Consider the following 23,623-nt stretch of genomic DNA (forward strand, 5'->3'; position numbering starts at 1 on the left):
ACCATGAAAAATAACCAGACTGAAATTATGGAACTAAACTATATAGTTACAGAACTGAAAAATTCAAGAGACAGCTTCAGTAGCAGACTCAATTAAGCAGAAGAAAGAATCAGTGAACTTAAAGACAAGTCCTTTGAAATTGTCCAATCAGAAGAACAAAAATTAAATAGAAAAGGAATGAAGAAATCTTAAGGGATTTAAACAGCATCATTAAGTGAACCTATATATGTGTTATGAAAGTTTCAGAAAGAGAAGAGAGAGAGAGAGAGAGAGAGAGAGAGAGAGAGAGAGAGAGAGAAGGTGGTTTATTTAAAAAAAATAATAGATGAAATCTTTTAAAATCTAGGGAGAGAAATATACTTTCAGGTTCATAAAGCTTCAGTGTACCCAAATAAATTGAACCCAGAAATGTGAGGACCATAGCACCTTACAAATAAATTACTGCAATACAAATAAATTACTCCATTCAAGTGAAGTACTGCAGTGATTAGGTTAAGACTCTTATTGCCTCTAAACTTTCTTGCATTATCTCACAAATGAGCTTTTGGGGGAACACCTCATATCTAAATCTTAATATTCATAGAAACAGAATGAAGATAAAAATCACATGATAATATAAATAGAAACAGAAAAATATCTAACAAAATTCAACATTGTTTTTTGATGAAAATTTCAACAAATTAGATTTAAGAGGAATTTACCTAACATAATAGAAGATGTATATGAAAACCACACAGATAATATCATATTTAATGATGAAAAATGAAAGCTTTTCTTCTAAAGTCTGGAATAAAGTAAAGATGCTCACTCTTGCCTCTCCTATTCAATGTGGTACTAGAAATCTTAGCCAGAACAATTAATTAAGAGAAAGAAATGGAAGGAATTCAAATTGGAAATAAAAGATTAAAATTTTTTTCTTCTTTCAAATAACATGATCTTAACTATAGAAAACCCTAAAAATGCCATCCAAAAATCTGGTGGAATAAACAAATTCAGAAAAGTTTCAGCATTCAAAATCAACATATAAAAATCAGTTGCATTTCTATATACTAACAATGACCTATCTAAAAAGAAAATTTAAGAAAAAAATGTCTCACAAATGCATCAAAAAGAAAAAAATGCCTAGTAACAAACTTATTCAAGGAGGTAAAAGATTTTCACACTGAAAACTATTAAAAATGATTTTAAAAGGCAAAAATAAAAGGACAGAAATCTTGTGTTCAGGGATTGGAAGAATTAATGTTATTAAAATGTCCATACTACCTAATGTTCAATAAGTGGTGTTGGGAAAACTGTATGTCTGCTTGCAAAAGTGTAACAGTGGACACTTATCTTATACCATACAAAAAAGTCAATTCAAAAGACTTAATTGTAAAATCTGAAATGATATAACTCTTAGGAGAACATGGGGAAAAAGCTGGTAAACATTGGAAATAGCAATGTTTTTTTTGCATATAACACCCAAAGCATAGATAACAAAATGTATAAAGAGATAAATTTGATTATAGCAAATTGAAAAGCTTCTATACAAGCAAAGGAAACAATCAAAGAGTGAAAGACAACATAAAGAATGGGAGCCTGTATCTGTAAACTATACATATGGTAAGAGATTTTATCCAAAAATAGAAGATTCCTACAAGTCATTAGTAAAAAAAAAATAAAAATAAAAAAATGTTTATAGCCTCCTTGTCATTCACAATTGCCAAAATGTAGAAACAACTCAAGTGTACATCCATAGATATATGAGTAAACAAAGGATCTATACACATACAGTGGAAGACCATTCAGCCTTACAAAAGAAGAAATCCTGCTATTGGTGACAATACAGATGGACTTGGTGGTGGACATTATGATAAGTGAAATAAACCAGATACAAAGGGACAAATATTGCATGATCTCACCTCTGGGAAGAATTTTAAAATTATCAAACTCATAGAACTAAAGAGTAGAAGAGTGATTTCCAGGGACTGCAAGAAGGGAAAAACAGAAAGAGGGTAAAAAGATTTCATTATGGAAAGTACATAAATTCTGAAATTCTTTGTACAACCTAGACCCTGTAGTTAACAATAGTGTATTGTGTAATTAAAATTATCCTAGTAGGGTAAATCTTAGGTTAAGTGTTCATCAAACAAAAGAAAAAATAAAATGAAAAAAAGAGAGCAGAGGCAGAAGGAAACTTGGAGGTGAAGGATACATTTCGTAAATGTCTGATTGTGCTCACAGGTATCTCCGCATACCGTGCAAGTTAATTATGTATAACTTTTGTACACCAATCATACTTCAGTAAAGAAGTTTCAAAAATAAATAAAAATCACCCATAATCTTATCATCCAAAGAAACCATAACTAATATTTTATTGAATTTCTTGTAATGATTTTCTGAGGAGTGTGTGTATGTCTCTATGTAAGTATGCATGTCCAAATACACAATTTGTGTGTTTTGTTTCTATAAGTTGATTCCAAGAAGGTGCGTGTGTCTGTAGATTGAAATGATAATGTATTATTAATGTTTGGTAAAAATGCCAACACTTATGGTGTATGTGTGTGTAAAATAACTTCATTTTATTTTTGAATGTTCTTCTTACTGCATTATAGTTATGTATAACAGTGAGACTCATTTTCAATAATCATACATGTATGAACTATTATATGGAGTTTCCAGTATTTCCTTTTTCCTTCCCCTCCTTTATCCTCCCATTCTTCTTCCTCTACCCAATTGGTATTCCTTCTATTTATCTATCAGTTTTAATGTGGCACATTATAGATATGCATAAAGGTGGAATTCACTATGAAACATTTACATATGATAGCATAATTTGACCTAATTCATTCTGCGGTTCCTCTCTTTTCCCATCAAAACAATAATACCAGATAACTTCACATATCTCTCCCACCAGTAGAGAGGTAACCCAAACATAAAATAAGTACAGTATATTTCTAGTTTGCTGTTAAGGCTGGATTTTTTTCTTGCAGCTCTCTGTTTCACATCAATAGCTAAGACAGGTGTCTGTATGTGATTCCAATGGAATACAGTTAATTTCAGAAAAGACAGACCAGTTGTCGATTCTTTGCATCAAAGTGCACCCTTTCCCATGTAACCTACAACCTTTTGTGTTTATTACAAGAACTAATGAGTATTTGCACTGACCACTGGTAGACATAGAACAAATAGAAATAAGGAAAATATATGATGTTCTTAATATGTATTTCCTTTTCCTTTCTTTTTTTCCTAGAAAATATTTTGGAGAAAAAATTGGGCTGTATTTTGCCTGGCTGGGGTTATATACATCATTCCTCATCCCATCTTCTGTAATTGGGGTGATTGTCTTTCTTTATGGATGTGCAACTATCGAAGAAGATATTCCCAGGTAAGACAGGTTTAAAGAAAAAGGCTCAGTTCTCACATGTTGGTAGTTTGGAGTTTCCTCCAGTTGCAAGTACATTTCACAGGCTTCCTTCCAAACTCTGTCTTCCTTCTCTTACCACACAGGTAACTTCTCTCCAGAGAGATTAGGGAGCTATGGATTTGGGAATGGCTTCAGAGCCGTGCTGGGCTTGACCCTCTTCCTTTCCTAGTGGACCTTACCCCAGTGCCAGGGTCTGGGCAGGTAAATAATACCCGAAGGGAGGAAAATGCCAGAGAAATGATGTTTTTCCTCTTCTTGACTTTTTTTCTTTAGTTTCTCATAAGACCTAAGATAGGGTGTGCAGAGCAGCATTGGATAGAAATCACCTATCTGTGTGGTCAAACACTGTTGGAATAAAATGTTGTGAAGAAACAGGATCTTCTAAAACTGAGGAAGGAAGGTTAATGGATGGTTCAGGAATCAGAAACTGCAGGAAGTGACAGAACCCATGGAGAGGCTCTTGCAGTGCTGGGATTGACCAAAGAATGGTCCTTGTAAGAGAGAGAGACAGCCTACAAAGGAAAGGAGCTCTTTAGGAATGACAGTGTTACGTATTAACTGGGTGACTGGACTGTTCACTCTCTGAGTCTTAGTTTTCTGGCTATAAAACAGTAATAATAAAGGCTAACTCACGGTGTTGGTGTTGAAGCTTAAAGGAGACAGTATCTGGCACATAGCCGAGAATCAATGAATAACTATTAAATGAATCAAAATATATGGGAAAAGTACAAGAGACAAAATGCTTAGCTAACTTTTAGAATGTAAAATCTCTGGCTGTCTTTAGAACTAGCATTGCAAACTGATGAATGGCTAGCATGTTATAATATTCTTTTGGTTGCAAATGATAGAAATGCAAGTTGAACTAGATTGAGTAAAAAAAGAGACTTTATTATAAGGGTTCTAGGGTGACTTCAAGGAACCCAGTTGCAGGCTTGTGGATGACCTAAGGATAAACAGGGTCTCCTGTTTATCTCCTGACTCTGGTTCTTTCTAATATTTACTGGTTTCACTACAGATTTTCTCTATTTAATGTAAACAGTGCTGCTAGTAGGTCATGAATGCTACTAGAGCTTTATACTCAATGGATCTCAAGTGGGAAGGTCTTATTGGCTCAGTTTGACTTAGGTAGAGGTCCTGGACTAATCAGTGGTGGTCATGGGCACAATCCGTCTATAGCAACGTGACCAGGTAGATAAGAAGGCTGGGGATATTATGAGTACCTATTAAATTTTGGGGGGGATACAGTGACTGTCCTGAAGGAAGGACCCAGAATTGAACTTGTTGAGGAAAATGTATCCATCATTAGGCAGGATCCAGATGGTTCTTCTTGCCACTCTCACTCTATAGAAATGGTCTGTAGAATAAAGCTAAATAATTTGGTGTAAGAGACAAGAGCTCGGATATTTTGTGTATAAAACTTTACTGTCATCTGTCAAGTATACTGTCATTCTGTCAAGTATTGGGAGTTCTGGGGCCTTTGTGACAGAGGTTGGTTATTAGGGTTCTAATTGGTTTTAGGGCTACCTTCCCTAGTCCATCTATTATGAAGGAAGAAATAATATTCAAATACCTATCTTTTGCCAGGCATAGTGCTAGGTGATTTTTATTTAATAGTTTCTTTGATCCTGTAAGAGATCAGTGTTGTAAAATCTATATGATAATAGTATTATTTTCACTTAGAGATGGATAAACTCATGCCCAGTGAGATTACCTAAATTGTCAAAGTCCAACTGCTAATAATCTTCAGGGATGGGAGGTGAACTTTTTTGCTTCCTGGTTTAAAGTCTTTGCCTTTTGCAACAGTGAAGTCTTCAGAAGGCTCAAACCCTCCTTGGCAGCTCAGTAGCTTCACTGGGAGCTTGCCTAGGTATGTTCTCTTGTTTTCTTTGTCTAGTTTTGATTCCTAGATGTCTGGTCTCAGGTTGATCAAAACAGGAAAGCCCCATAGTGTGCACAGGGAAACAAAGCAGTGTGGTGGGTGGGGCATCCACATGCTGGGTCACATCAGGGCTTAGAATTTGTGCCCTGGATCCCCATATGGGAATACATGTGGCGAGCAACCACTGCAGCTGGAAATGGCCACGGTCTGCACATGCTACAAAGTTATATATCTAGCTACAGGCACGCACACCACACATTCACACCGCTAACATATGTGCAGGGATATACACATGTAAAATGCAGTTGTTATCATTGCTGACATGTTGTGCCCCTTAGAGCATGTCATATTCTACCACCTATGAAGAGCAACCCACGGGTAGGTTGTGGAATCAATTTGAAGGGTTATTTTTTAAATGAACTATGATGAGATAGGATAGTACTGCATTATTATTCATTACAAGCAGGAAGGACAAATGTTTAATGAGATACATTTCAGCAATATAAGTGTGAGGGTCAAGGGTGAATGTATTTGCATACTGGAGTCTTATATGTTTTTTAAACTGTAAATAACAGTAAAGAAAGTTTAAAATTGACTAATATAAAATTGAAATTTGGGTGTTGGTTTTCAGACTCAGGATAGAACGTGGTAAATTGGGAAGGATGAAAAAAATAGAAAAAAATAAGTATTTTATATATAGGTGTCTTTTTAAAAAAAGGACTGCTCTTTAAACATAATTGCATATCTATCAAAAGCCCAAGATTTATGGGCCTGATGGAAACACACAAAATGCCACTCTTCATCAACAGAGGAATATTCACTAAATCCCAATATTGAATCTAAATAAATTCATATTCTTTATGGGTCTGTGTCTATCAGCCCAGTCACTCCTAAGTGTGATTAAAAACTTGCACTATTTTTGGGATTGTTTTAGATTTTATATTATATTTTATATTTATATTTTAAATTTAGATATTAAATGCACCCTTTATTCCACACTAATAACTTTGATATGAAAGATATATTCAAAAGTTGGTAAGTAATAATTCCATGTGCATGTGATACATCTATAGAACTTTACTTACCAAGGGACTGATTTCATTTGTTAAGCACTTACTTACATGGATAGGGAAGATTGGAACATTTTTTGGAAAAGCTGATTAATCCAAACCATATTGGAGAAAAAAGGTTGTTACTTTAGGCCTGAGACCTTAATAGCAGATGTTTTGTCTGAATAATTGCCTCTTTGTACCTCCCTACTTTGTGCTAGCAAGTTCTGCCTTACCCAACTTGTGAGCAGTGATTCACTCTTAAGAACCCCAATTGCTTTAGGGTCTTGGTTCAACTGATTGTCAGGTCATTTATCAACCTTCCTATGCTTTCTAAAGAAAATGATGGGTTGAAAAAATATGCCATTAGATTTATGGCCACCATTACTTCTCATTGGAGATCTGAATTTTTCATATACCTAGTGAGTAACTCAGACATGATTTCACTTCTAGGTGGACTTCCTCATTCTTCAACTTGTCCAGAGGCAGCCTCTTTCAGGGGATACAAAGTCATTTTAATGTCATTTTGAGACAGAACGTCTCTAGAATTTTGTTAAAATCGCTTGTATCAAAAAATACATAGCAAGCATTCTGACTTCAAATTTAGACGAATAGAGAATAATCCATGCTACTGTGGCTGCTATTTTGTACAAGTGATTGATAGCTGCCTGCACTCTAATTTAAAAAGCCAATAATTTACACAGCACTTATGTTTCAAAGTGCTTTGCACCAAGTTGGTTGCTAATACTTTCTTCATTCTTGACCTTTTAGCATTGACTAGATTTAACTAAGATTAGTTTAACTAGGATTATCTGTCTTCCCAGTCCTGGCTTTAAAAACTCTGAACAAAGTGAAGTCCTTAACGTACACACTTGAAGGGCAGCACTGAGACATGGCTTAAAAACAAAGCTTTTTACAAGAACTTATATGGACAAACTATTTTCTCTATAAATCTGTTTTCTAAGAGGACATTTTCTTTTCTGAAAGTAGCAATTTCTTCTCATCCACCTTGTGAACATTTGCCTGACTCAGAAGACTAAAATAGACCTTGTTCTGTATTTGCCAATAAGAACGTGCCCAGGTGAAACTAGCACAGCTGAACTTATTACTAAGATATTACCATTTAATAATTTCAATGTGAATGAGTCATTTTTATTGACACTTGCCAGTGGAGGGCTTAGCAGCAAGTCAGTGGAGGAACTAGAATTTATCCTCAGAGACCTAGAGTTTCCATTCTCTCACACAGAAGGCCCTTCCCTGATGGGGACTTAATAGCTCATTAAAAACAGAAGCCTAGAAGCTGGAACTTGACAGAAAGTGACAGTTCTCAGTAAATCTCTCACTCTTCAACTTCTTAATGATGGGGAAATGGACACAGTGTTCCTCAACTTTATAGGTTTCATGGAGGCCCTTCTTTGAACAGGGCACCAGCTCCACCATGGGACAGTGGACTCCCCCTTGACAGCCATGCTCTGCAGCGCCCTCTGCTGCCTCTTTCTATAGAAAACAGAACTGTGGTTTTCAGCCCAGGATGCCCTGCCTCCCCATCACCATGGTTCCAGCTGCTCGGTGGGAACAGCCAAAGTCTCGTTTTCATGAACTCTTGAGTTCTCCACCCTCTCTCCCCCAAAACCACGAGCTTAACAATCCACTTGTTACACACCAAAGTGATGAGTTCATTCATTTTCCAGCCACGATGTGGTTTGAAGGGATAAATTGAGGAAGCCTGACAGTGCTGGTAATTTTTTGAATCTTATTTGTAAGCTTTTATATGAACCCAAATTTGTTGAATTCACCTAATAACCTAATCCATGAATGGAATTTCATATATACTCATCCACCCATTAAGTAGAAGTGTCCTTGGAATAGGGTAGAATATGGGCACTTGATATTTTCTGGCTCATGCTTCTTTCCCAAGTACCAGAGGGTCTAGACTTTGGAAGAATTTTTCTTTCTCCCTAATCCTATTTCATGGTAATGATAATTCTTATTAGATTGAGGTTATTAATCTCTGTTCTACAAATGGCCATGCAGTGAATGTTCTTAGAAAAGGGCTTCCAACCCAGCTTTATTACATTTGTTTCCCATGGATTTTTTTTTAGAGCTTGTGCTGGTCCAACCATACATACTTGTTTGATTCTACTTGTGACCCATTCCACACATCTGTGAGTCATTCAGTAGGGTTTAAGAAGAAAGCACATACTTGAAGAATGGGTGATGAAATCCAGCTTCAGGCAGGTGATTAATTCACAATTGTTGATGCTTGCTACCAACCTCACAAACTCAACACATTTTGAATGAACTTTCTAGGGTATCATTCAAAGCCCAATATCTCTGACATGCAGTCACTAACTTTCTGGGATACATCTAGTGACAGGGAGTTCCATACCTTAAAAGATGGACCATTTGTCTCTGTTTATTTTGTTGTTGTTGACAAAATATGAGTAACACTCTCAGATGAACAATCCAAACCTAACTTTTTTGATATTATTTACTTATGGACTTGATAAACTCAACCACAGATTTGGAAATGGGAGGTCTTTTGAGGGTGACTTGCCTATAATTGGGCCCTACCTGAGCTCCATCTGACCCAGCATCTGTCCACTGCAGCAAAGAGATGTGTGACCAGCAGAATGCCTTTACCATGTGTCCCCTGTGTGACAAGTCCTGTGACTACTGGAACCTCAGCTCAGCCTGTGGGACTGCACGGGCCAGCCACCTGTTTGACAACCCTGCCACCGTTGTCTTCTCCATCTTCATGGCTCTGTGGGGTAAGTGGGTCATCATGCAGCTTATATGGGGACTCTCTGTAGAGCTATCAAGCTCTAAAAATGGCCATGCAGTGAATGTTCTTAGAAAAGGGCTTCCAATTCATAGTCTTCAGTTTGCTCTCTTTAGTAGATTTTTTTTCATATCTCAAGAAGCTTTTTAAGGACAATTCCTTTCTCTTCTTTACTCATTCTGATGAACAGAAAACAAAAATATCCTTCATGACCTTATCTGTTTTCTCTTAGATACAGTAATGTCAACCCCATACTGGCCTCATGTATGATTTCATGATTTGAAAGCACCTATCATACCCATGGGATCCTCTAGGCACATTTCCTTAGTCATGTAAAATCATAGATGTTGTGCTGTAACCCCCCGTGGTTGGATAGTTAGCTGGTGGTAAAAGTGGGCTAAGATCTGGCCTCCTGACCCCAGGCTCAATGCTATATTTAGGACACCATGAGTATAGACTGTAGAGATTTTATTGAGTACCAGAGTGGTGTTTTCTGTATTTCCACCAGAGAGATTTGAGAAAGAAAGAACAAATAGTTTCTTCACTTTCCTCCTCCTCTTTTCCCCCCGGAGAGTATCAGGGTAACAAACTTGCTCTGAGCCACACTTATCAGATCATGAAAACACACACACACACACACACACTCACACACTCACTCTCTCTCACACACATACACACTCCCAGTCTTAAAAACTAACCTGGAACAACCACCCATGGTAACTGAATGTTTCTACAATGACACACCCATGTGTATTTTCAAAAGGACAAAGTCAACATGTTTCAGTCCATTTGAGTAGCCACCTGCTCTTTGCTCATCAGTGAATGTGCAGGCTCCTAGTGTTCCCACAGGATCACAGACCAGCAGGACCTCCATCCTGCTTTAGAAGCTGCTTGATTTATCGCTGCCTCCGCAGGGTCTGGAGGGCATGCCAAGATGGGGCCCTGAGTCACACGTCCCTAAAAGTGTGAGAAGGAGGAGAGGGAGAGGTCTGTTCTCAGTAGTGCTGGAAGAACAGGAACACAAACTTTCTCCATTCCCTGTGGGGATCTGTACTTGGGTGGAGACAGAACTTAGCTGGAAAAAAATCCTGCATGGCCAAGCCACCACAGAAAACTTCCAAGGGGGCACGCTGGTCTCCAGGAAGAACACCAGCTTCCCAAGAGCACATGGGAAGTCCAAAATAGAAGCAGTAAACAGCAGGAAATGGCCATACAGCTCTGGAATTGTCCACAAGAAGGGTCAGGAGAGCTAAGAGAAGTTGGTCTTGTGTTCTGGTAGGTCATGGGCAGCTCTGTGTCTCTTCATCAAGCAGGGCATCTTATAATGACCCTGAGATCCACTTGAACTGATTTGGAACCTGGAATACACATTCGTTTTCTGATATATTACAACCCTAATTCCCAATCATTCATCTTGTGGATACTACCACCACTGAGTAGCTAAAACATAATGACTCTGGGCCCATGATCCCTCAAGAACCTTCCTAGGACACATAATATCTGGTAGAGAATTGTGATTTTTCACTTGTACTTTGTGGGTTTAAGCCCCAACAAGTGTCTTTTGTGTTTCCTCAAAAGCCATGATGAGCAGATACCTCCACCCCTTCTAAGATCCTCAATCATTTACTGCCTCCACCTCTGCAAAATACAAAGAGGGTGGGATTGGGCCCAGGCTTCCTGGCTTTGGAGAGGTTTTTATTTATTTTTTTAACAGCCTTGTTGTGTTTTATGTGATCATGTATTTGGTTACAGCAGCCAAGAGCCCTAGGCATGATTGCCTACAAATTACAATTAAAAATTATAGCAATGCTTCTCATTATCATGGTTATTATGATTAGTGGTGTTGTGTTGGGTGGGCCTGGGCCAGGGCCCAGGTCTGCCAGGAATAGACTTATGAAGAAGTGGCTCTGTGTAGAGCTGTCTTGGTGGCAGTGAGGATGAAGTTTGTGGAAACTCGGGGTCTTGATGATACTGGTCTTGAGGATACTCCCATCCTGGTCAGCAGGATGGGAGTCTGCAGGAAACTTCAGGTACTCCTGCTGCAGTCTGGCTTTAAACTCCAAGAAACTTTAAGGCAGTGAAGCCCTACTGAAGAGGAAGTAGAGAGAGAGGGTTTCTGAAATCTTTTCTGAATAGAGGTTAAGGACACCAAGTTAGAGGTCAGACTGTCCTCAATGGACGTTCCAAATCTTCTCCTCATCATCTTTGGATTCTGTAGCAAGTACTTGTGGACCTAGTCCTTTGTCACTAAAGTTAGTGCTCTTAAAAAGTGGACATAGCTCTGTGTCTTAAAATCAATACTCATAACCAGGGTGCCATGCTATCTTGGGCATGCTAATCTTTGAACATCACTTCTGTAAATGGTGCAAAACAATACCTACTCTTTTGTGCTTTTATGCCAAGTGAATGAGATATATGCACAGCAGTTAGCATGATTCTTGGCTTAGAGCATGCACCCAGGAGCTGTGAGCTGCTGTTCCTGGCATGATGGCCTTCCCTTGCCCCCATGACTCCTCTTCCCATTATTGCTTTGCTCCTCTCATGTGATCCCACAGTCTGACTTCCTATTCTCATGGAGACCCTGCTTGGTCAGCACTCTGGGCCCTGCTGTATGCGCACTCTTCTCAGCACCATGAAGAACAATAGGTAAAGGAAAGACTTTCCCCTGATCTCAGAGTGTCTCCAGGCCAATGTCAGTGTCAAGAGGTCAGGTGGCACTCATGAGAAACACTTCAAATACAAGGGAGGAAAACATGTATACTAGTGTATTCTAATGTAGATGCAAGTAAATAAATGTAGCTTTAAGTCATCACATGGCCAACTAGTACATAGGTGTTTGCCATTCCCAGTTCTGTGCTCTGCCCAAGTTAAACATGGACAACCATGAGCCCAGGAAGAGTTGATAGCCCTGATAGAGCACAGCAGACCTGACAGCAATCAAGCAAGCCCAGCATGCAGTGAGGTCTGTGTAGGTCCCTACCAGGGATGGTGTAGAGCTGGAGGGATGACCTTGGGGAGTATCACATTCCTTCCCTTTCCTTTTGTGCTGTGACCAAAAGGACAGTATGAGTATGGAGAAAGAGGGGACTTGGACTGACTGGGGATGGGAGGAGGCAGGAAACCTGAGGATAGGATAGGATAGGAGAAGGGTACATTCTGCACAAATTGGGGGTGCAGAGGACAGTGAGGAGCTTAGCAGCAATGCGGGCATGAGGTATGTGTTGATAAATAGTGGGAGATTTCAATAGAGGAGTGGGTCAGATTTTCGTGGTCCTGACATCCAGAGAAGACTTAGAGAAGACATAAGGAGCCACTGAAAGTTTATGTAGGGGAGTGTTGGCATTCTCCCACTTTTCACTGCCTAAATCCCACTGCTGGCTAAAGCCCAACTCATGCCTCCTCTGACAGCTAACATTCCTCTTTTGCATACCCATAGTTTTCTGTCTGTATCATTCTTAAGCCTCTGTTATTTTTATGCCTTGTATTATAGTTGTTTACAATCTGTCTTTATAGACTGCAAACAACTTGAAAGCAAAATCTGCATCATATTCACCTCATCTCCTCCACAATGTCTAGAACAGTGTTTTGTACATCACAGATACCTTAATTGGGGGTATTATTTTTGCAGGATTAGAAATACACTCAGGCTTGCTTAAAACGCAGAGATTTATTGTAAGATAGCAAGAGGCAAACTCAAGAATGTAGGAAATGAAATATAGCCAGGCTTCCTGGGCACTGGAGCTGGGGAAGGAATCAGAAACCAGAGCCTTCCCTCCTTTTTCAGGTGCTGTGTGGTTTCTCTCATCTCTGCTTCTCTTTTTGTTTCTTCTTTTCAGTATTCTAAAGAGAGACTCTGACTAGTCCATCAACAGAACCTAGATCAGGTGTTCAATCCTGGTAGGACCAGCTTTGACTATAGGGTTGTACTAGGTAGCAAGCTTTGCCTAGAGCATGTTGTGTGTGCCCTTGGAAAAGCCATGGGCAAACTGACAGATGGGTTGGGATGGTAGACGTTCTACAGATCTTTTCTGAACAAATGAAAAAATGAGTGAATGCTACTTATGGAGATTATTCTACATAGGTTGAGTCTAGAGTTGAGTTTCCAGACTCTTGAGTCAGATAGAACTGTTAAGAGGCTGTTACATCATCTCAGAATCAGATGATTATGGCTAATAGAAAGGAAGTGGTGCTGGGGACAGAAAGAAAGAGATGAGGGAGAGAGATGCTGACAAAGGTTCAGGAAGAATCCATGCATAGGCAAGATGAGGCTGGTCAAAAGGCTACAAATCCCTCCATTTTTATTTTCTTCATTCTTCCATCTTTCTTTAATTTTTAAAAAAATTTACTTATTTATTCTAATTTGTTATATATGACAGCAGGATGCATTTCAACTCATAGTATACATATAGAGCAAAATTTTTCCTGTCTCTCTACAAAGTAGAGTCACACCATTTGTGTCATCATACATGTCCATGTAATCATGTCCATCTCATCCCACCATCTTTCCTACCCCATGCCTCCTCCCTTCCCCTTCCTCCCCTTTGCCTTATCTAAAGTTCCTTCATTCCTCCCATGCTCCCCCTGCATCCCCATTATGATCAGCATCCACAGAGCAAAGAACACATTCAGCTTTTGTTTTTTGGGGGATTGGCTTACTTTGCTTAGCATAATATTCTTCAACTCCACCCACTTACCTGAAAACGCCATGATTTTATTCTCTTCTAATGCTGAGTAATATTCTGTTGTGTATATCTACCACAGTTACTTTATCCACTCATCTACTGAGGGCATCTAGATTAGTTTCACAATTTAGCTATGGTGAATTGTGTTGCTACAAACATTGATGTGGCTGTGTCCCTGTAGTATGTTGTTTTTAAATCCTTTGGGTATAAACTGAGGAGTGGGATAGCTGGGTCAAATGGTGGTTCCATTTCAAGTTTTCCAAGGAATCTCCATACTGCTTTCCAGATTGGTTGCACCAATTTGCAGTCTCACCAGCTATGTATGTACTTGCCTTTTCCCCACATCCTCACCAACATTTATTGTTGTTTGTTTTCTTAATAGCTGCCATTCTTACTAGAGTGAGATGAAATCTTAGAGTAATTTTGATTTGTGTTCTCTAATTTCTAGATATGTTGAACATTTTTTCATATATTTGTTGATTGTATATCATCTTCTGAGAAGGGTCTATTCATTTCCTTGGCCCATTTACTGATTGGGTTGTTTGATGTTTTTGGTGCTACATTTTTTTCTTAATTTTGTAGGATCAAATCTATCTTTTTTCTCATAATTTAGAAGTATGGAAAGGGGTGTGTATGAGTGTGTCCCTTTAATATAGCCACACACTGTATAATGATGTTTTGATCAATAAAGTACTACTTATACAATGGTGGGCACATAAGATTGTATGACCTAGTGACACCATAGCTATTTGTGTACATACACCCTATGATGTTCAGACATTGACACAATTGCCTGATGCCTACTTCTCAGAATGTTTCCCTTCCTTATTAAGTGATACATGACTGTGTATCTACAGACCATTCACGGATGTGGAATATTTTAAGAAGCTCAGCTAGAAGTGGGAGACAGGGGCTAAGATTTAAAGAAAGCTTATAAATGTGAAATCTATATCATGTATCCCCTACCTCCACTGGTGAAAGTGAAAGGGCTATTCATAATCCACCCTTCAAAAATAATTGAATTTTTTTCTTTTTTTTTTTTAAAGCTACCATGTTTCTGGAAAACTGGAAGAGACTACAGATGCGACTAGGCTATTTCTGGGACCTAACTGGTATAGAAGAGGAAGAAGTGAGTTCCCTTGTGTACTTCTCTGGGCCCTTGCTTTGCTTTGACCCTGGAAATAGACTGTCTTCTGTAGGATAGCCATGGATGTTTGCTGTCTCATCAGCCAGCCCTAGCTGGGTCACATAGTGGCTGCTTTTGTAGGATGGCTCCATGGGCTAGAGCATGGTTGATAGGCATTGAGGCAGAAGGTTCAAGGGTTCCTTCTTCCTTCGAGCTGTAAGACATTGGGCTAATGCATAGTCATATGTACCAGGACCCTACTCTGGGAAAAGAGATGGCATAAGATGCAAGAGGCAGGAGGCAGACTTGAGAGCATGAAGCCAGAGAATAGGAATCACTCCTACGTAGCCCAGAGCTGGAGTGTGTCAGAGTGCCTCTGTGGGCCTACTGAGGACCACTGGAGAGGCATGGGGGGGTGCCAGACCATTGATACCTGAGGACAAAGAAAGACCTCTTAACTACTATGGTGTGAGGTGGAACTCTGTGTGTGAAACTGGGAGGTGAGCTTGAGAGTAAAGGATAGATTCTTCTAGAATTGAGTCTTCTGGGAAGATGATTTTTAAAAATGTTTTTATTAGTGCATTCGAGTTATACTAATAGTGGGGTTCCTTTTGACATTGCCATACATGCATGGAATATAATTTGCTCCGGTGGATTTCGATCCCCAGTACTTCAACTTTCTCTCCTTTCTTCCTCAAGAGGTAAAGTGTTCCCCTTCCATCACTCCTACCTCTACTCCCTTCCCCTTCCCCTTCTTTCTTTCTTTCTATCTATCTATCTATCTATCTATCTATCTATCTATCTATCTCATTTTAATGAGTGCTTTATAGATATAGATGAAGGTAGACTTCACTGTGGTATATTCATATATGTATGCAGCATAATCTGGTGACTTTCATTCTGCAGTTCCTCCTTTCCAGTCCTTCTTCCCTCCTCCTCAATCCCCTTCTTCTACTCCACTGATTTTTCTATTTTTATGGATTCCCCTCAACCACCCTTCTTCTTCCCCCTGATTTAGTTCAAGTTTCCACATTTGGGGGAAATGGGAGAAAACATTGGATCCTTTACTTTCTGTGTCTGTCGTATTTCACTTAGCATGATGTTCTCCAGTTCCATCCAATGGCAGATGTTGTCATCTCATTCTTCTTTATGGCTGAGTAAAAATCCATTGTGTGTATAGACCACAGTCTCTTTATACATTTGTCTGTCGATGGGCTTCTGTGCTGGTTCCATAATTTGGCTATTGTGAATTGTGCTGCTATAAATATTGATATGTCTGTGTCACTATAGTATGCTGATTTTATTTATTTTGGAAGAGGATTTAAAGGATGTCAACAAACCAGCCTTTCCTCACAGCTCTTTTGAGAGCGAGTTCCATAGTCTTGATGCTGGTGAGGTGATGATGGACAGTGTGTCATGGTTACTCATGGTTATCCTCCTTCCTCAGACAACAACCTCACTTAGCTTTCTATTCCCTCTTCTTTCCCTTCCAAGCTCAGTTAGCTCCCTCTGTGGTGACCATTACAACTTTCAAGAGCTACTGATATCACAGGCCACCATGGGCAGGAAAGCAAATATGAATATTGGAGTGGAACTTCCAATACTTCCAATATTATGGATGAAGTGCTGGGAACTGTGTCTAGAGGACTAGGAAGCACTTTGAGTTATCTGAGTCCTCGCTTGCCAAGGCTGGCTATGAGCCATGGGTGGCTGCATGGAGAGTGAGTCTTTTCCTCACTAACTGATGTTTTCTGCCTTGAACTGGGGACCACTGGCTTTGTGGTCCTGATGTTTTATAAGCAAGAAAAATGAAACCTCCAATTTAGTATTGTTTCCACGCCTCTGTATCCCCAAGTCTAGTGTATTTCATTTCTTCTCTTTAATGCTCTAATTAGTCCCAGTTGCCTCTGAACAGATGAGCTGAGAAATAGTAGGGCCTGCAGGACAGTTGCATGGAATGAAATCTGCAATAATGTAGATTTTTCCCCAGTTAAAATTGGTTTTCAATTGATTGAGCCCCATCCACCCATCCTATATGTTAAGCGTAGGCCCTGAAATTAACACCGTCATGGATTCTGTGACAAAAAAGAATGTCCATGTGGATTCTGCCTTTAGAGAGGGATTCAAATTAGTCAGGAGAATAATAAAGCAATTGCATTTCTCAGAGATAAATGCCTGAACTGGTGCTCCCAATAGAAAGAGTTACAGAAATTAGTTTGGTGTGGGTGATCTAGTGGGGACATCATTGTCCTGTTGGTCCCATTTTATTCAGCTAAAATATATACAGATAAAATATATAAAAGATATACAGAGAGGGTGGGTGGGGAGGGAGAAGGAGGGAATGTGGTTTATCGTGTGGGGAGGTAAACAGGGAATAGGTCTTACTCTCCTAATTCTAGGGAGTAGGATGTCTTCAAGGAAGAGAAGAAATACCCTGGGATCCAAGTCTGCTTGGGCTAGAGATAAGCTAAGTGTGTCTGCTAAGTAGAGCTGAAGAAGCCAGAACATCTCCCTGTTAAAGAAGAAAAGTAAACATACTTGCACACAAAGAAGCATCAGTTATGACTCAATGTCCTGAAATCTCTGTAACAGGTTCCTGGCAGGAGTGGAATTATAATTCATTTTTTTCCATATAGCCAGATTTCCTGTTTTTCTGTTTAACCCAATGATCCATGGTAAGTTCAGGTATGTGATTAAGGAACTCTTGTGTAGGCTGAGGGGCCTGACCACAACTGGGTTTATCTGTTTCTTTATCTGGGGCCTAATGTTCCTAATGGGATCTCTAGGTGAGGTTTCTACTGGTTGGTTCAGCATGCTTGGTGTAGCCCACAAGTGGACAGCCCAGGGTCAACATGAGAGAGGAATGGAGGTCAACCTTTTTTCTGTTAATGCATTTCTATTTCGGACTATAATATCAAGCACACCTAAAAATCCAGTCCAATTTTGAGCCTATCCATTAAGTACCTGCTATGCATCAGATTTTGGTATGGGGTATGAAACTACCTTAGGAACAATCTCTTTGATCTCCAAAGGGTTGCATCCCTATATCTGGTCTATAAATATTTAGAATAGAATGGAAAATATGTAGGAGAATTTCCTTCTGGGTAATGTAAAAAGAGAAAATGCTTTTTTAAAATTTTTAAACAGGGTTTTGAAAACTGGTTGAATTTTAATGGGCAGCAAAGGGAAGTGGGGGGGGGCACCCATGAGGAGACAACAGCAAGCAGGAGCCCAGGAAAAGTAGGAGTATAGAACAGAAAAAGCAAGATCACTAGAAAAGTCCTGTTGGCTGCAGGAGACAGGGATTGGGATGCAATAGGGAACAAAGGAACACGTATGTGCTTTGGCCAGGCTGGTGACCAGGCCTGGGTGGGCACTGATTTCTTATCATCTACTGTAGGTCATGGGGATGGATGAAAGGCAGGCTAGGAAAGGTATGTGTGACTTATATCTGATTCCTAGAACTTATATGAAGCATTGTATGTCGAAGTACGAACATCTAAATGTGGGACAAAAGAAAGGCAGATTACATTGGGTGTTGGGGAGAGGGAGGCAGGTGTCCTGAAAAGCCATGGTTAGAAGCTTTTTCTATTTTAATTAGATTCCTTTTTTCAGTACCAGAAATACTCCCAAGCCTAGCTATTTGGAACTCAAGGTATTATTCCTCCCTGTGGTATTCACTAGCACTTTCCTACTCAGAAGAAGAAGAGTGCTGACACACATATAGACCAAAGCCCATTCTTCACCTTTGGTCCTTCTCCCATGGGTGTCCCCAGCATATTGCACTCCCCATCCCCCACCAGAGAAGTGGAAACAAGCACATTGGCTCAAGTCCATCTGGTCAACCTGGGTGCAGACAGAAGATTGAGATTGCTTTCTTATGAGAGAAGGGAAAGAGGCAAGCAGCCAGGCCCCAGAGCCCACTCACTGGCCCAGTACAGTCCCAATGTTGGGATGTTTTTATGGACATCACCAAGGGACTTGTTGAAGGACTCCTTTGGACCCTGGATGACTTCGTTGCAGGGAGGCCTCTCATGCCTGCCCCTCCCTCTCTGTCCCACCCCTCACCTATCACATGGAGCCACCTTTTCTCAGGAAGCATTACCCTCCTCAGCTTGGCCTCCCCCGACTCCCCGGTCTGCTTCTTTCCTCTGTTGTTCTTATTCTCTTATCCCCATCAGCTGGTTTCTCCTTTCTGGCACAGCTTTCTTTCTGTTTCCTCTACTTGAAGATAAGCTGTATGGTAGGAGGGGCTGGGTCTACAGGGTCAATGCAGTAGTGTTGCCAGTGTCTCGAAAAGAACTCAGAGTGTAGTAGGTGCTTGATAACTCCTTGTTGAGGACATTTGTTGAAGCATCTTTAGATTTACCTCTTTGCATCAGCCAAAGGTGGTTCTGAGATGGCCTGAGTTCTTTCTCCAGATGCAAATAGTTCCCAGTAGTTGGTGGGAAGGATTATGTATTTGTGATAAGTGGACATCAGATTACCCACCCAGGGAGGTTGTGTTTGGGGATGGTTAGGTTAATCTGCCCTTGGCTGGATGTGTCAAAAAAGTCCTTACAGGCTTAGATTCTGCTCTGATCAGGAGTTTTTGAAAGATTTTAAAATCTCACCAGAGCTGCTTGACAGCAAATAGGGAGATCCTTGCCTAATGTATCTCAGCAGATTGAAGGACACCTTGGCTCTGCGTTTCAGACTCTTGTCCATATGCTGAAAAGCTGGACTTGTTCTAAATAGATAGGAGAGATCTGAACTGGTCCCCAGCATGGGGTGAGGTGGGCCAGAGCTACAACTGTATCCCTCTATAACAACTAGAGGGATACAAGGAAACTCTGTGTGGTATCATAGCATGTTTTGGAAAGCCAGAGACTGGTGGGAAACATCCTATCAGTCTATCAGGAGGGTCTTTTTCATCCCCTTTGCAGGTTTACAGTTCATATTTTGACACTCACCAGAAGTTTATCCTGCAGTTTAAATTAAAATATTTCATTGGAATAATGTAGGAAAGAAAGTGACCAAATTTTAGGGCCCAAGGAGGAAAACTTTGAACCAAATATCTTTACAGCATTTCTCAGAGCTTTATAAATTACTTATTGTGTCTCTTAGAAAGATGATACATTGAGCGGTATTTTCCAATATTTTGGATGCTAAAAATCACTTTTTAGCTAAAACTCTCTTGGAACACACCTTGGAAAGTGCTGTGTGGGAGAATGGATGAAGGTGAGAGACAGAATCCAATGAACTTCACCAGCATTTCAAGAATTCTGTGCTTTCCGCATGGTACCAGTTTGTGAGAAACACAACATGATACAGAGCAGGTAGCCAAACCTTATGTTAGGATAAGAATATGCTTGCAAGCCAAACAGCTAGGAAATAAGAGACAAATATGTAATCAAGAGCTACAGTGTGTGGCGTAAGTTATAAAACTCAAGGAATTTGGAGAGGGAGGAGACCCTGGCTAGCCTGTAGGTATGTTGCAACAGTCAGAGAAGGGCTTCTGGAAGGGGTGGGACTGACCAACCCTGGAAGACTGGCTGAGATGGAGGACCCTCTAAAGCCTGTGTACAGCGTCACCTACTGTCCTGTCATACTTATTAGTTACATGGTTTCTCCAACATCATGGCTTGACTTGGGAAAACCAGAGACAGGTCAGGAGCCTATGTTGTTGACCTCTGGAATCTCTGACATGCAGGCAGTGATAAGAAAATGTGTGTTCTCTGAATAGCCAAGTCCACTGAGAGCCAGCACCCGAATCCCTAGGAGTAAATGAGGCAGGAACGTGAAGTCCTCATACCTCGTGATATTTGTCCTGGAACTGGAAGCTGCAGGGAAGGCCTGCCAATGAGGCCAGGTGTACACTGTTAAATTCCCTTTGAAGTGACTCATGCATCTTCCTGCCCCAGCATCTGCATTGATTTGATTTGACCATGGTTCTCTTGATGAGTTAGGTGCTCTTTCGTATGCCTGTGACTCACTATGCAGGTCTGTATGGCTGAATGGCCCAGCGATGTCTCTTGAGCACTGATGTACTTGCCAATGAGTTACTCACCTATGCTGTGCAGGAAACAGGTTCAGGCAAGTGAGTTTTAAGATTCCCTGTGGTCACTGTTGACTTTGATGTTTATTGGTCGCCATTTTAGCTTACAGAATAATGGAACGGGGAAGAAGTGTTGTTGTTGTTGCCCTAACTCCCAGCTGTGGGGGCACATCTGTTTCTCCAGCTGGGATTTGACTCCTTGGAATTTTGAGGTCTGAGGATAGCTAGTGGGTTGACCAGGTGTATGCCTCTGCCTTTGTCAAACTGCTATGCAAAGCACATGGCTTCTCTTTGGGTCAGCTGCCCAGTTAACATTTCCTCTCTCCTTTCTCAACACCGGTGCCATTCCCAGGAACGTGCCCAGGTTTGGTTTTCAGTGTGACAAAAAGTGTCATGTGTCCCCTCTCGCCCTGTGTCTTCCACATTGTGTTCCTGGTCTAGACTTTTTGTGATTGTGTGTGGTGTGGCGGTTCATGTACAGTAACATCCCATCCTAAACCCTGACTTTGATGTACTCCATGTGTCTGGCTATAACCCGGAGGCCAAGGTCATCGTTCTTCCTATTTACTAACCGCTCTCTGACTCTTTGGTTTAGGAACACTCCCGGCCTGAGTATGAAACCAAAGTTCGAGAGAAAATGCTAAAGGAGAGCGACAAGTCAGTCGTGCAGAAATTGGAAACAAATATGACTGAGACCGAGGATGAGGTAAGATGCTGTGCTGATTGCTCACTGTCCTCTTTATCTGTTAAGATCCTGTTGTCATGGTATCTGGACTGTCTTAGTGAAGGGAGACTGGGCTGTGAGAGGGAGTTATGTGGGACTGGATGGAGTGAGAGCCTGGCATCTCCCCTCATCCTGCAGCGGGAACTCTTGGGTAGCAGGCTCTCTCCCTGACTGGATCCATCTCTTTCCTGGTGGTTCTTACTGTCTGGTCAATACCCACTGCATACTAGCTCTGGGATCATCAGGGTGTATGGGGTGTTTAGGAAAGGCACCTCTTCTGGAGAACAGACAAAGAGGTCAGGTTGGGGGAGAAATAACGGTCTCCAGCCTGGTTCCTCTGGGTACCATCACCTGAGCATTGAATAATGGTAACCACCACTAACAAGCCCCACACTGGCAGCTAGCCCTTACAGAAGGCTTGCTGTAGGCTGGGCACTATTCTAAGGGTACTGTATTATCTTGTTTATTTTCACAGTAAATCCATGAGGCTCGTACTATTGTTATGTAAATGAAAACTAATGGAAAAAACGTTATATCTACAGTTTGAGTCATTTTCCAGAGGTTACACAGTCAGTAAAAGGTTCTAACCTGGGTCTATGCATCCAACCAGTAGTCACACTGCCTCCTAAATGGAGGGGGAAATCAAAGGATGAAGCAAGAAATGGCTCTTAGGGCTAACAGAAGCAAATTCATGCTTGTATTTGGTTGAGGTTTTTTCATAATGTTCCTTACATTTCATTTTTCTGGGTGGGCTTCCAAAAGTAGGAATGTGACAGTGAGCATGTCTTCAGAGTCACATTTCTGAGCTTCGGAATTTGCTGTGATCTGTAAATACTCTTGGTGTGCGAGTGTATGTGGGGAACACTCTTTGGTAGTACCTGTCTCTTAGTGCCACCCTCCTTTGAAATCTAAAGAGTATGTGTGTGGTTTTGTCTTTCTTCAGTCTGATTTCTGAAAAAAGTTAAGATCGAAAAATCTGTTTGTTTTTTACATGTCTTTTCTCCATCTTGGATTTGAATTCAAATTTCATTTTATTTTACATCCTTTCAGTTGGAACCATTCATTTTGATGTGCAAATTTATACAAGTAACAAAACAGAAGTGTGTAGTGTTTTTGAGCCCAGAATACCAGCATTTTTCAAAACAAAACAGGAAATAGAGAGGGTGGACCTCTGAGTTATTTTTTTTCCTAGACAAAGAACACATCCAAGACCACCAATTATTCAGGGAAATAATGAATTCATACTCAGGAAAGACTAATCATCACAGCTACCCTCATCAGAAAGCAAGCATTCTGTGTTCTGTCAGCTTCGGCAACTCCATGCAGCCTTCTTCCTCCACCAAAGAGCAATATACAATGGATAATTTTATGGAAATCACATGTAACTTTTATTGACCACTGACTCATTTAATTTTAATTCCATCGACGGGAATGCCAAAGAGCTGGAATTGCGTATATGGAGGCTGTGGTTCTAATATAAACATTGCTTGGATATATATGCATGATAGGTCAAATAACTTTCAGGAAACATGAATAATTAAAAAACATCTGAATGCATTATGAATGATACATATGTTTATGTTTTAGCATTCAACATCTATTTTCATTACACTATTGAGAATGCAAAGCTCAAAGCATCTAATGCCTTATAGGCCCTGGGAGGAAATGACCTTCCCAATGAGCAGCAGTGTAAGATTAAAATGGCCTAGAATTTCATCATCAGGATCCTTCTTGCATTTCCGCCATTCTTTGATTATTGTAAATGCCTCTGTTCTTGCTGTAAACCTAGCCACTGATGGGAGATAACAATGGAGCACAAATCACATCTGTCTGGTGAAGGGAAGCAGGTTTCACCTGGGGGACAAGTTGTGGTCAGTGCCCACTGCATAGCAGGGTTCTGGGGCACCCTGGTGTGTGTGACATTTAGGAAAAGCACCT

The 23,623-nt window shown here is 40.4% G+C and overlaps 1 protein-coding gene across 2 annotated transcripts in view; it reads left to right on the top strand.

Moving 5' to 3' along the window:
• Ano2 (anoctamin 2) overlaps positions 1–23,623 on the top strand; it is a 331,044-nt gene that overhangs the window by 153,823 nt on the left and 153,598 nt on the right. The window contains exons 9-13 of one of the 2 annotated variants that reach the window (XM_077798741.1): positions 3,233–3,367; positions 8,945–9,105; positions 14,845–14,927; positions 21,314–21,325; positions 21,557–21,667. In XM_077798741.1, the coding sequence (XP_077654867.1) occupies positions 3,233–3,367; positions 8,945–9,105; positions 14,845–14,927; positions 21,314–21,325; positions 21,557–21,667 (502 nt within the window). The remainder of the gene's footprint in view (positions 1–3,232; positions 3,368–8,944; positions 9,106–14,844; positions 14,928–21,313; positions 21,326–21,556; positions 21,668–23,623) is intronic. The other variant, XM_026403278.2, reaches the window with a different exon arrangement.

This window comes from Urocitellus parryii, chromosome 5 (genome assembly GCF_045843805.1).
Source record: "Urocitellus parryii isolate mUroPar1 chromosome 5, mUroPar1.hap1, whole genome shotgun sequence".
NCBI classification, from domain to species: domain Eukaryota; kingdom Metazoa; phylum Chordata; class Mammalia; order Rodentia; family Sciuridae; genus Urocitellus; species Urocitellus parryii.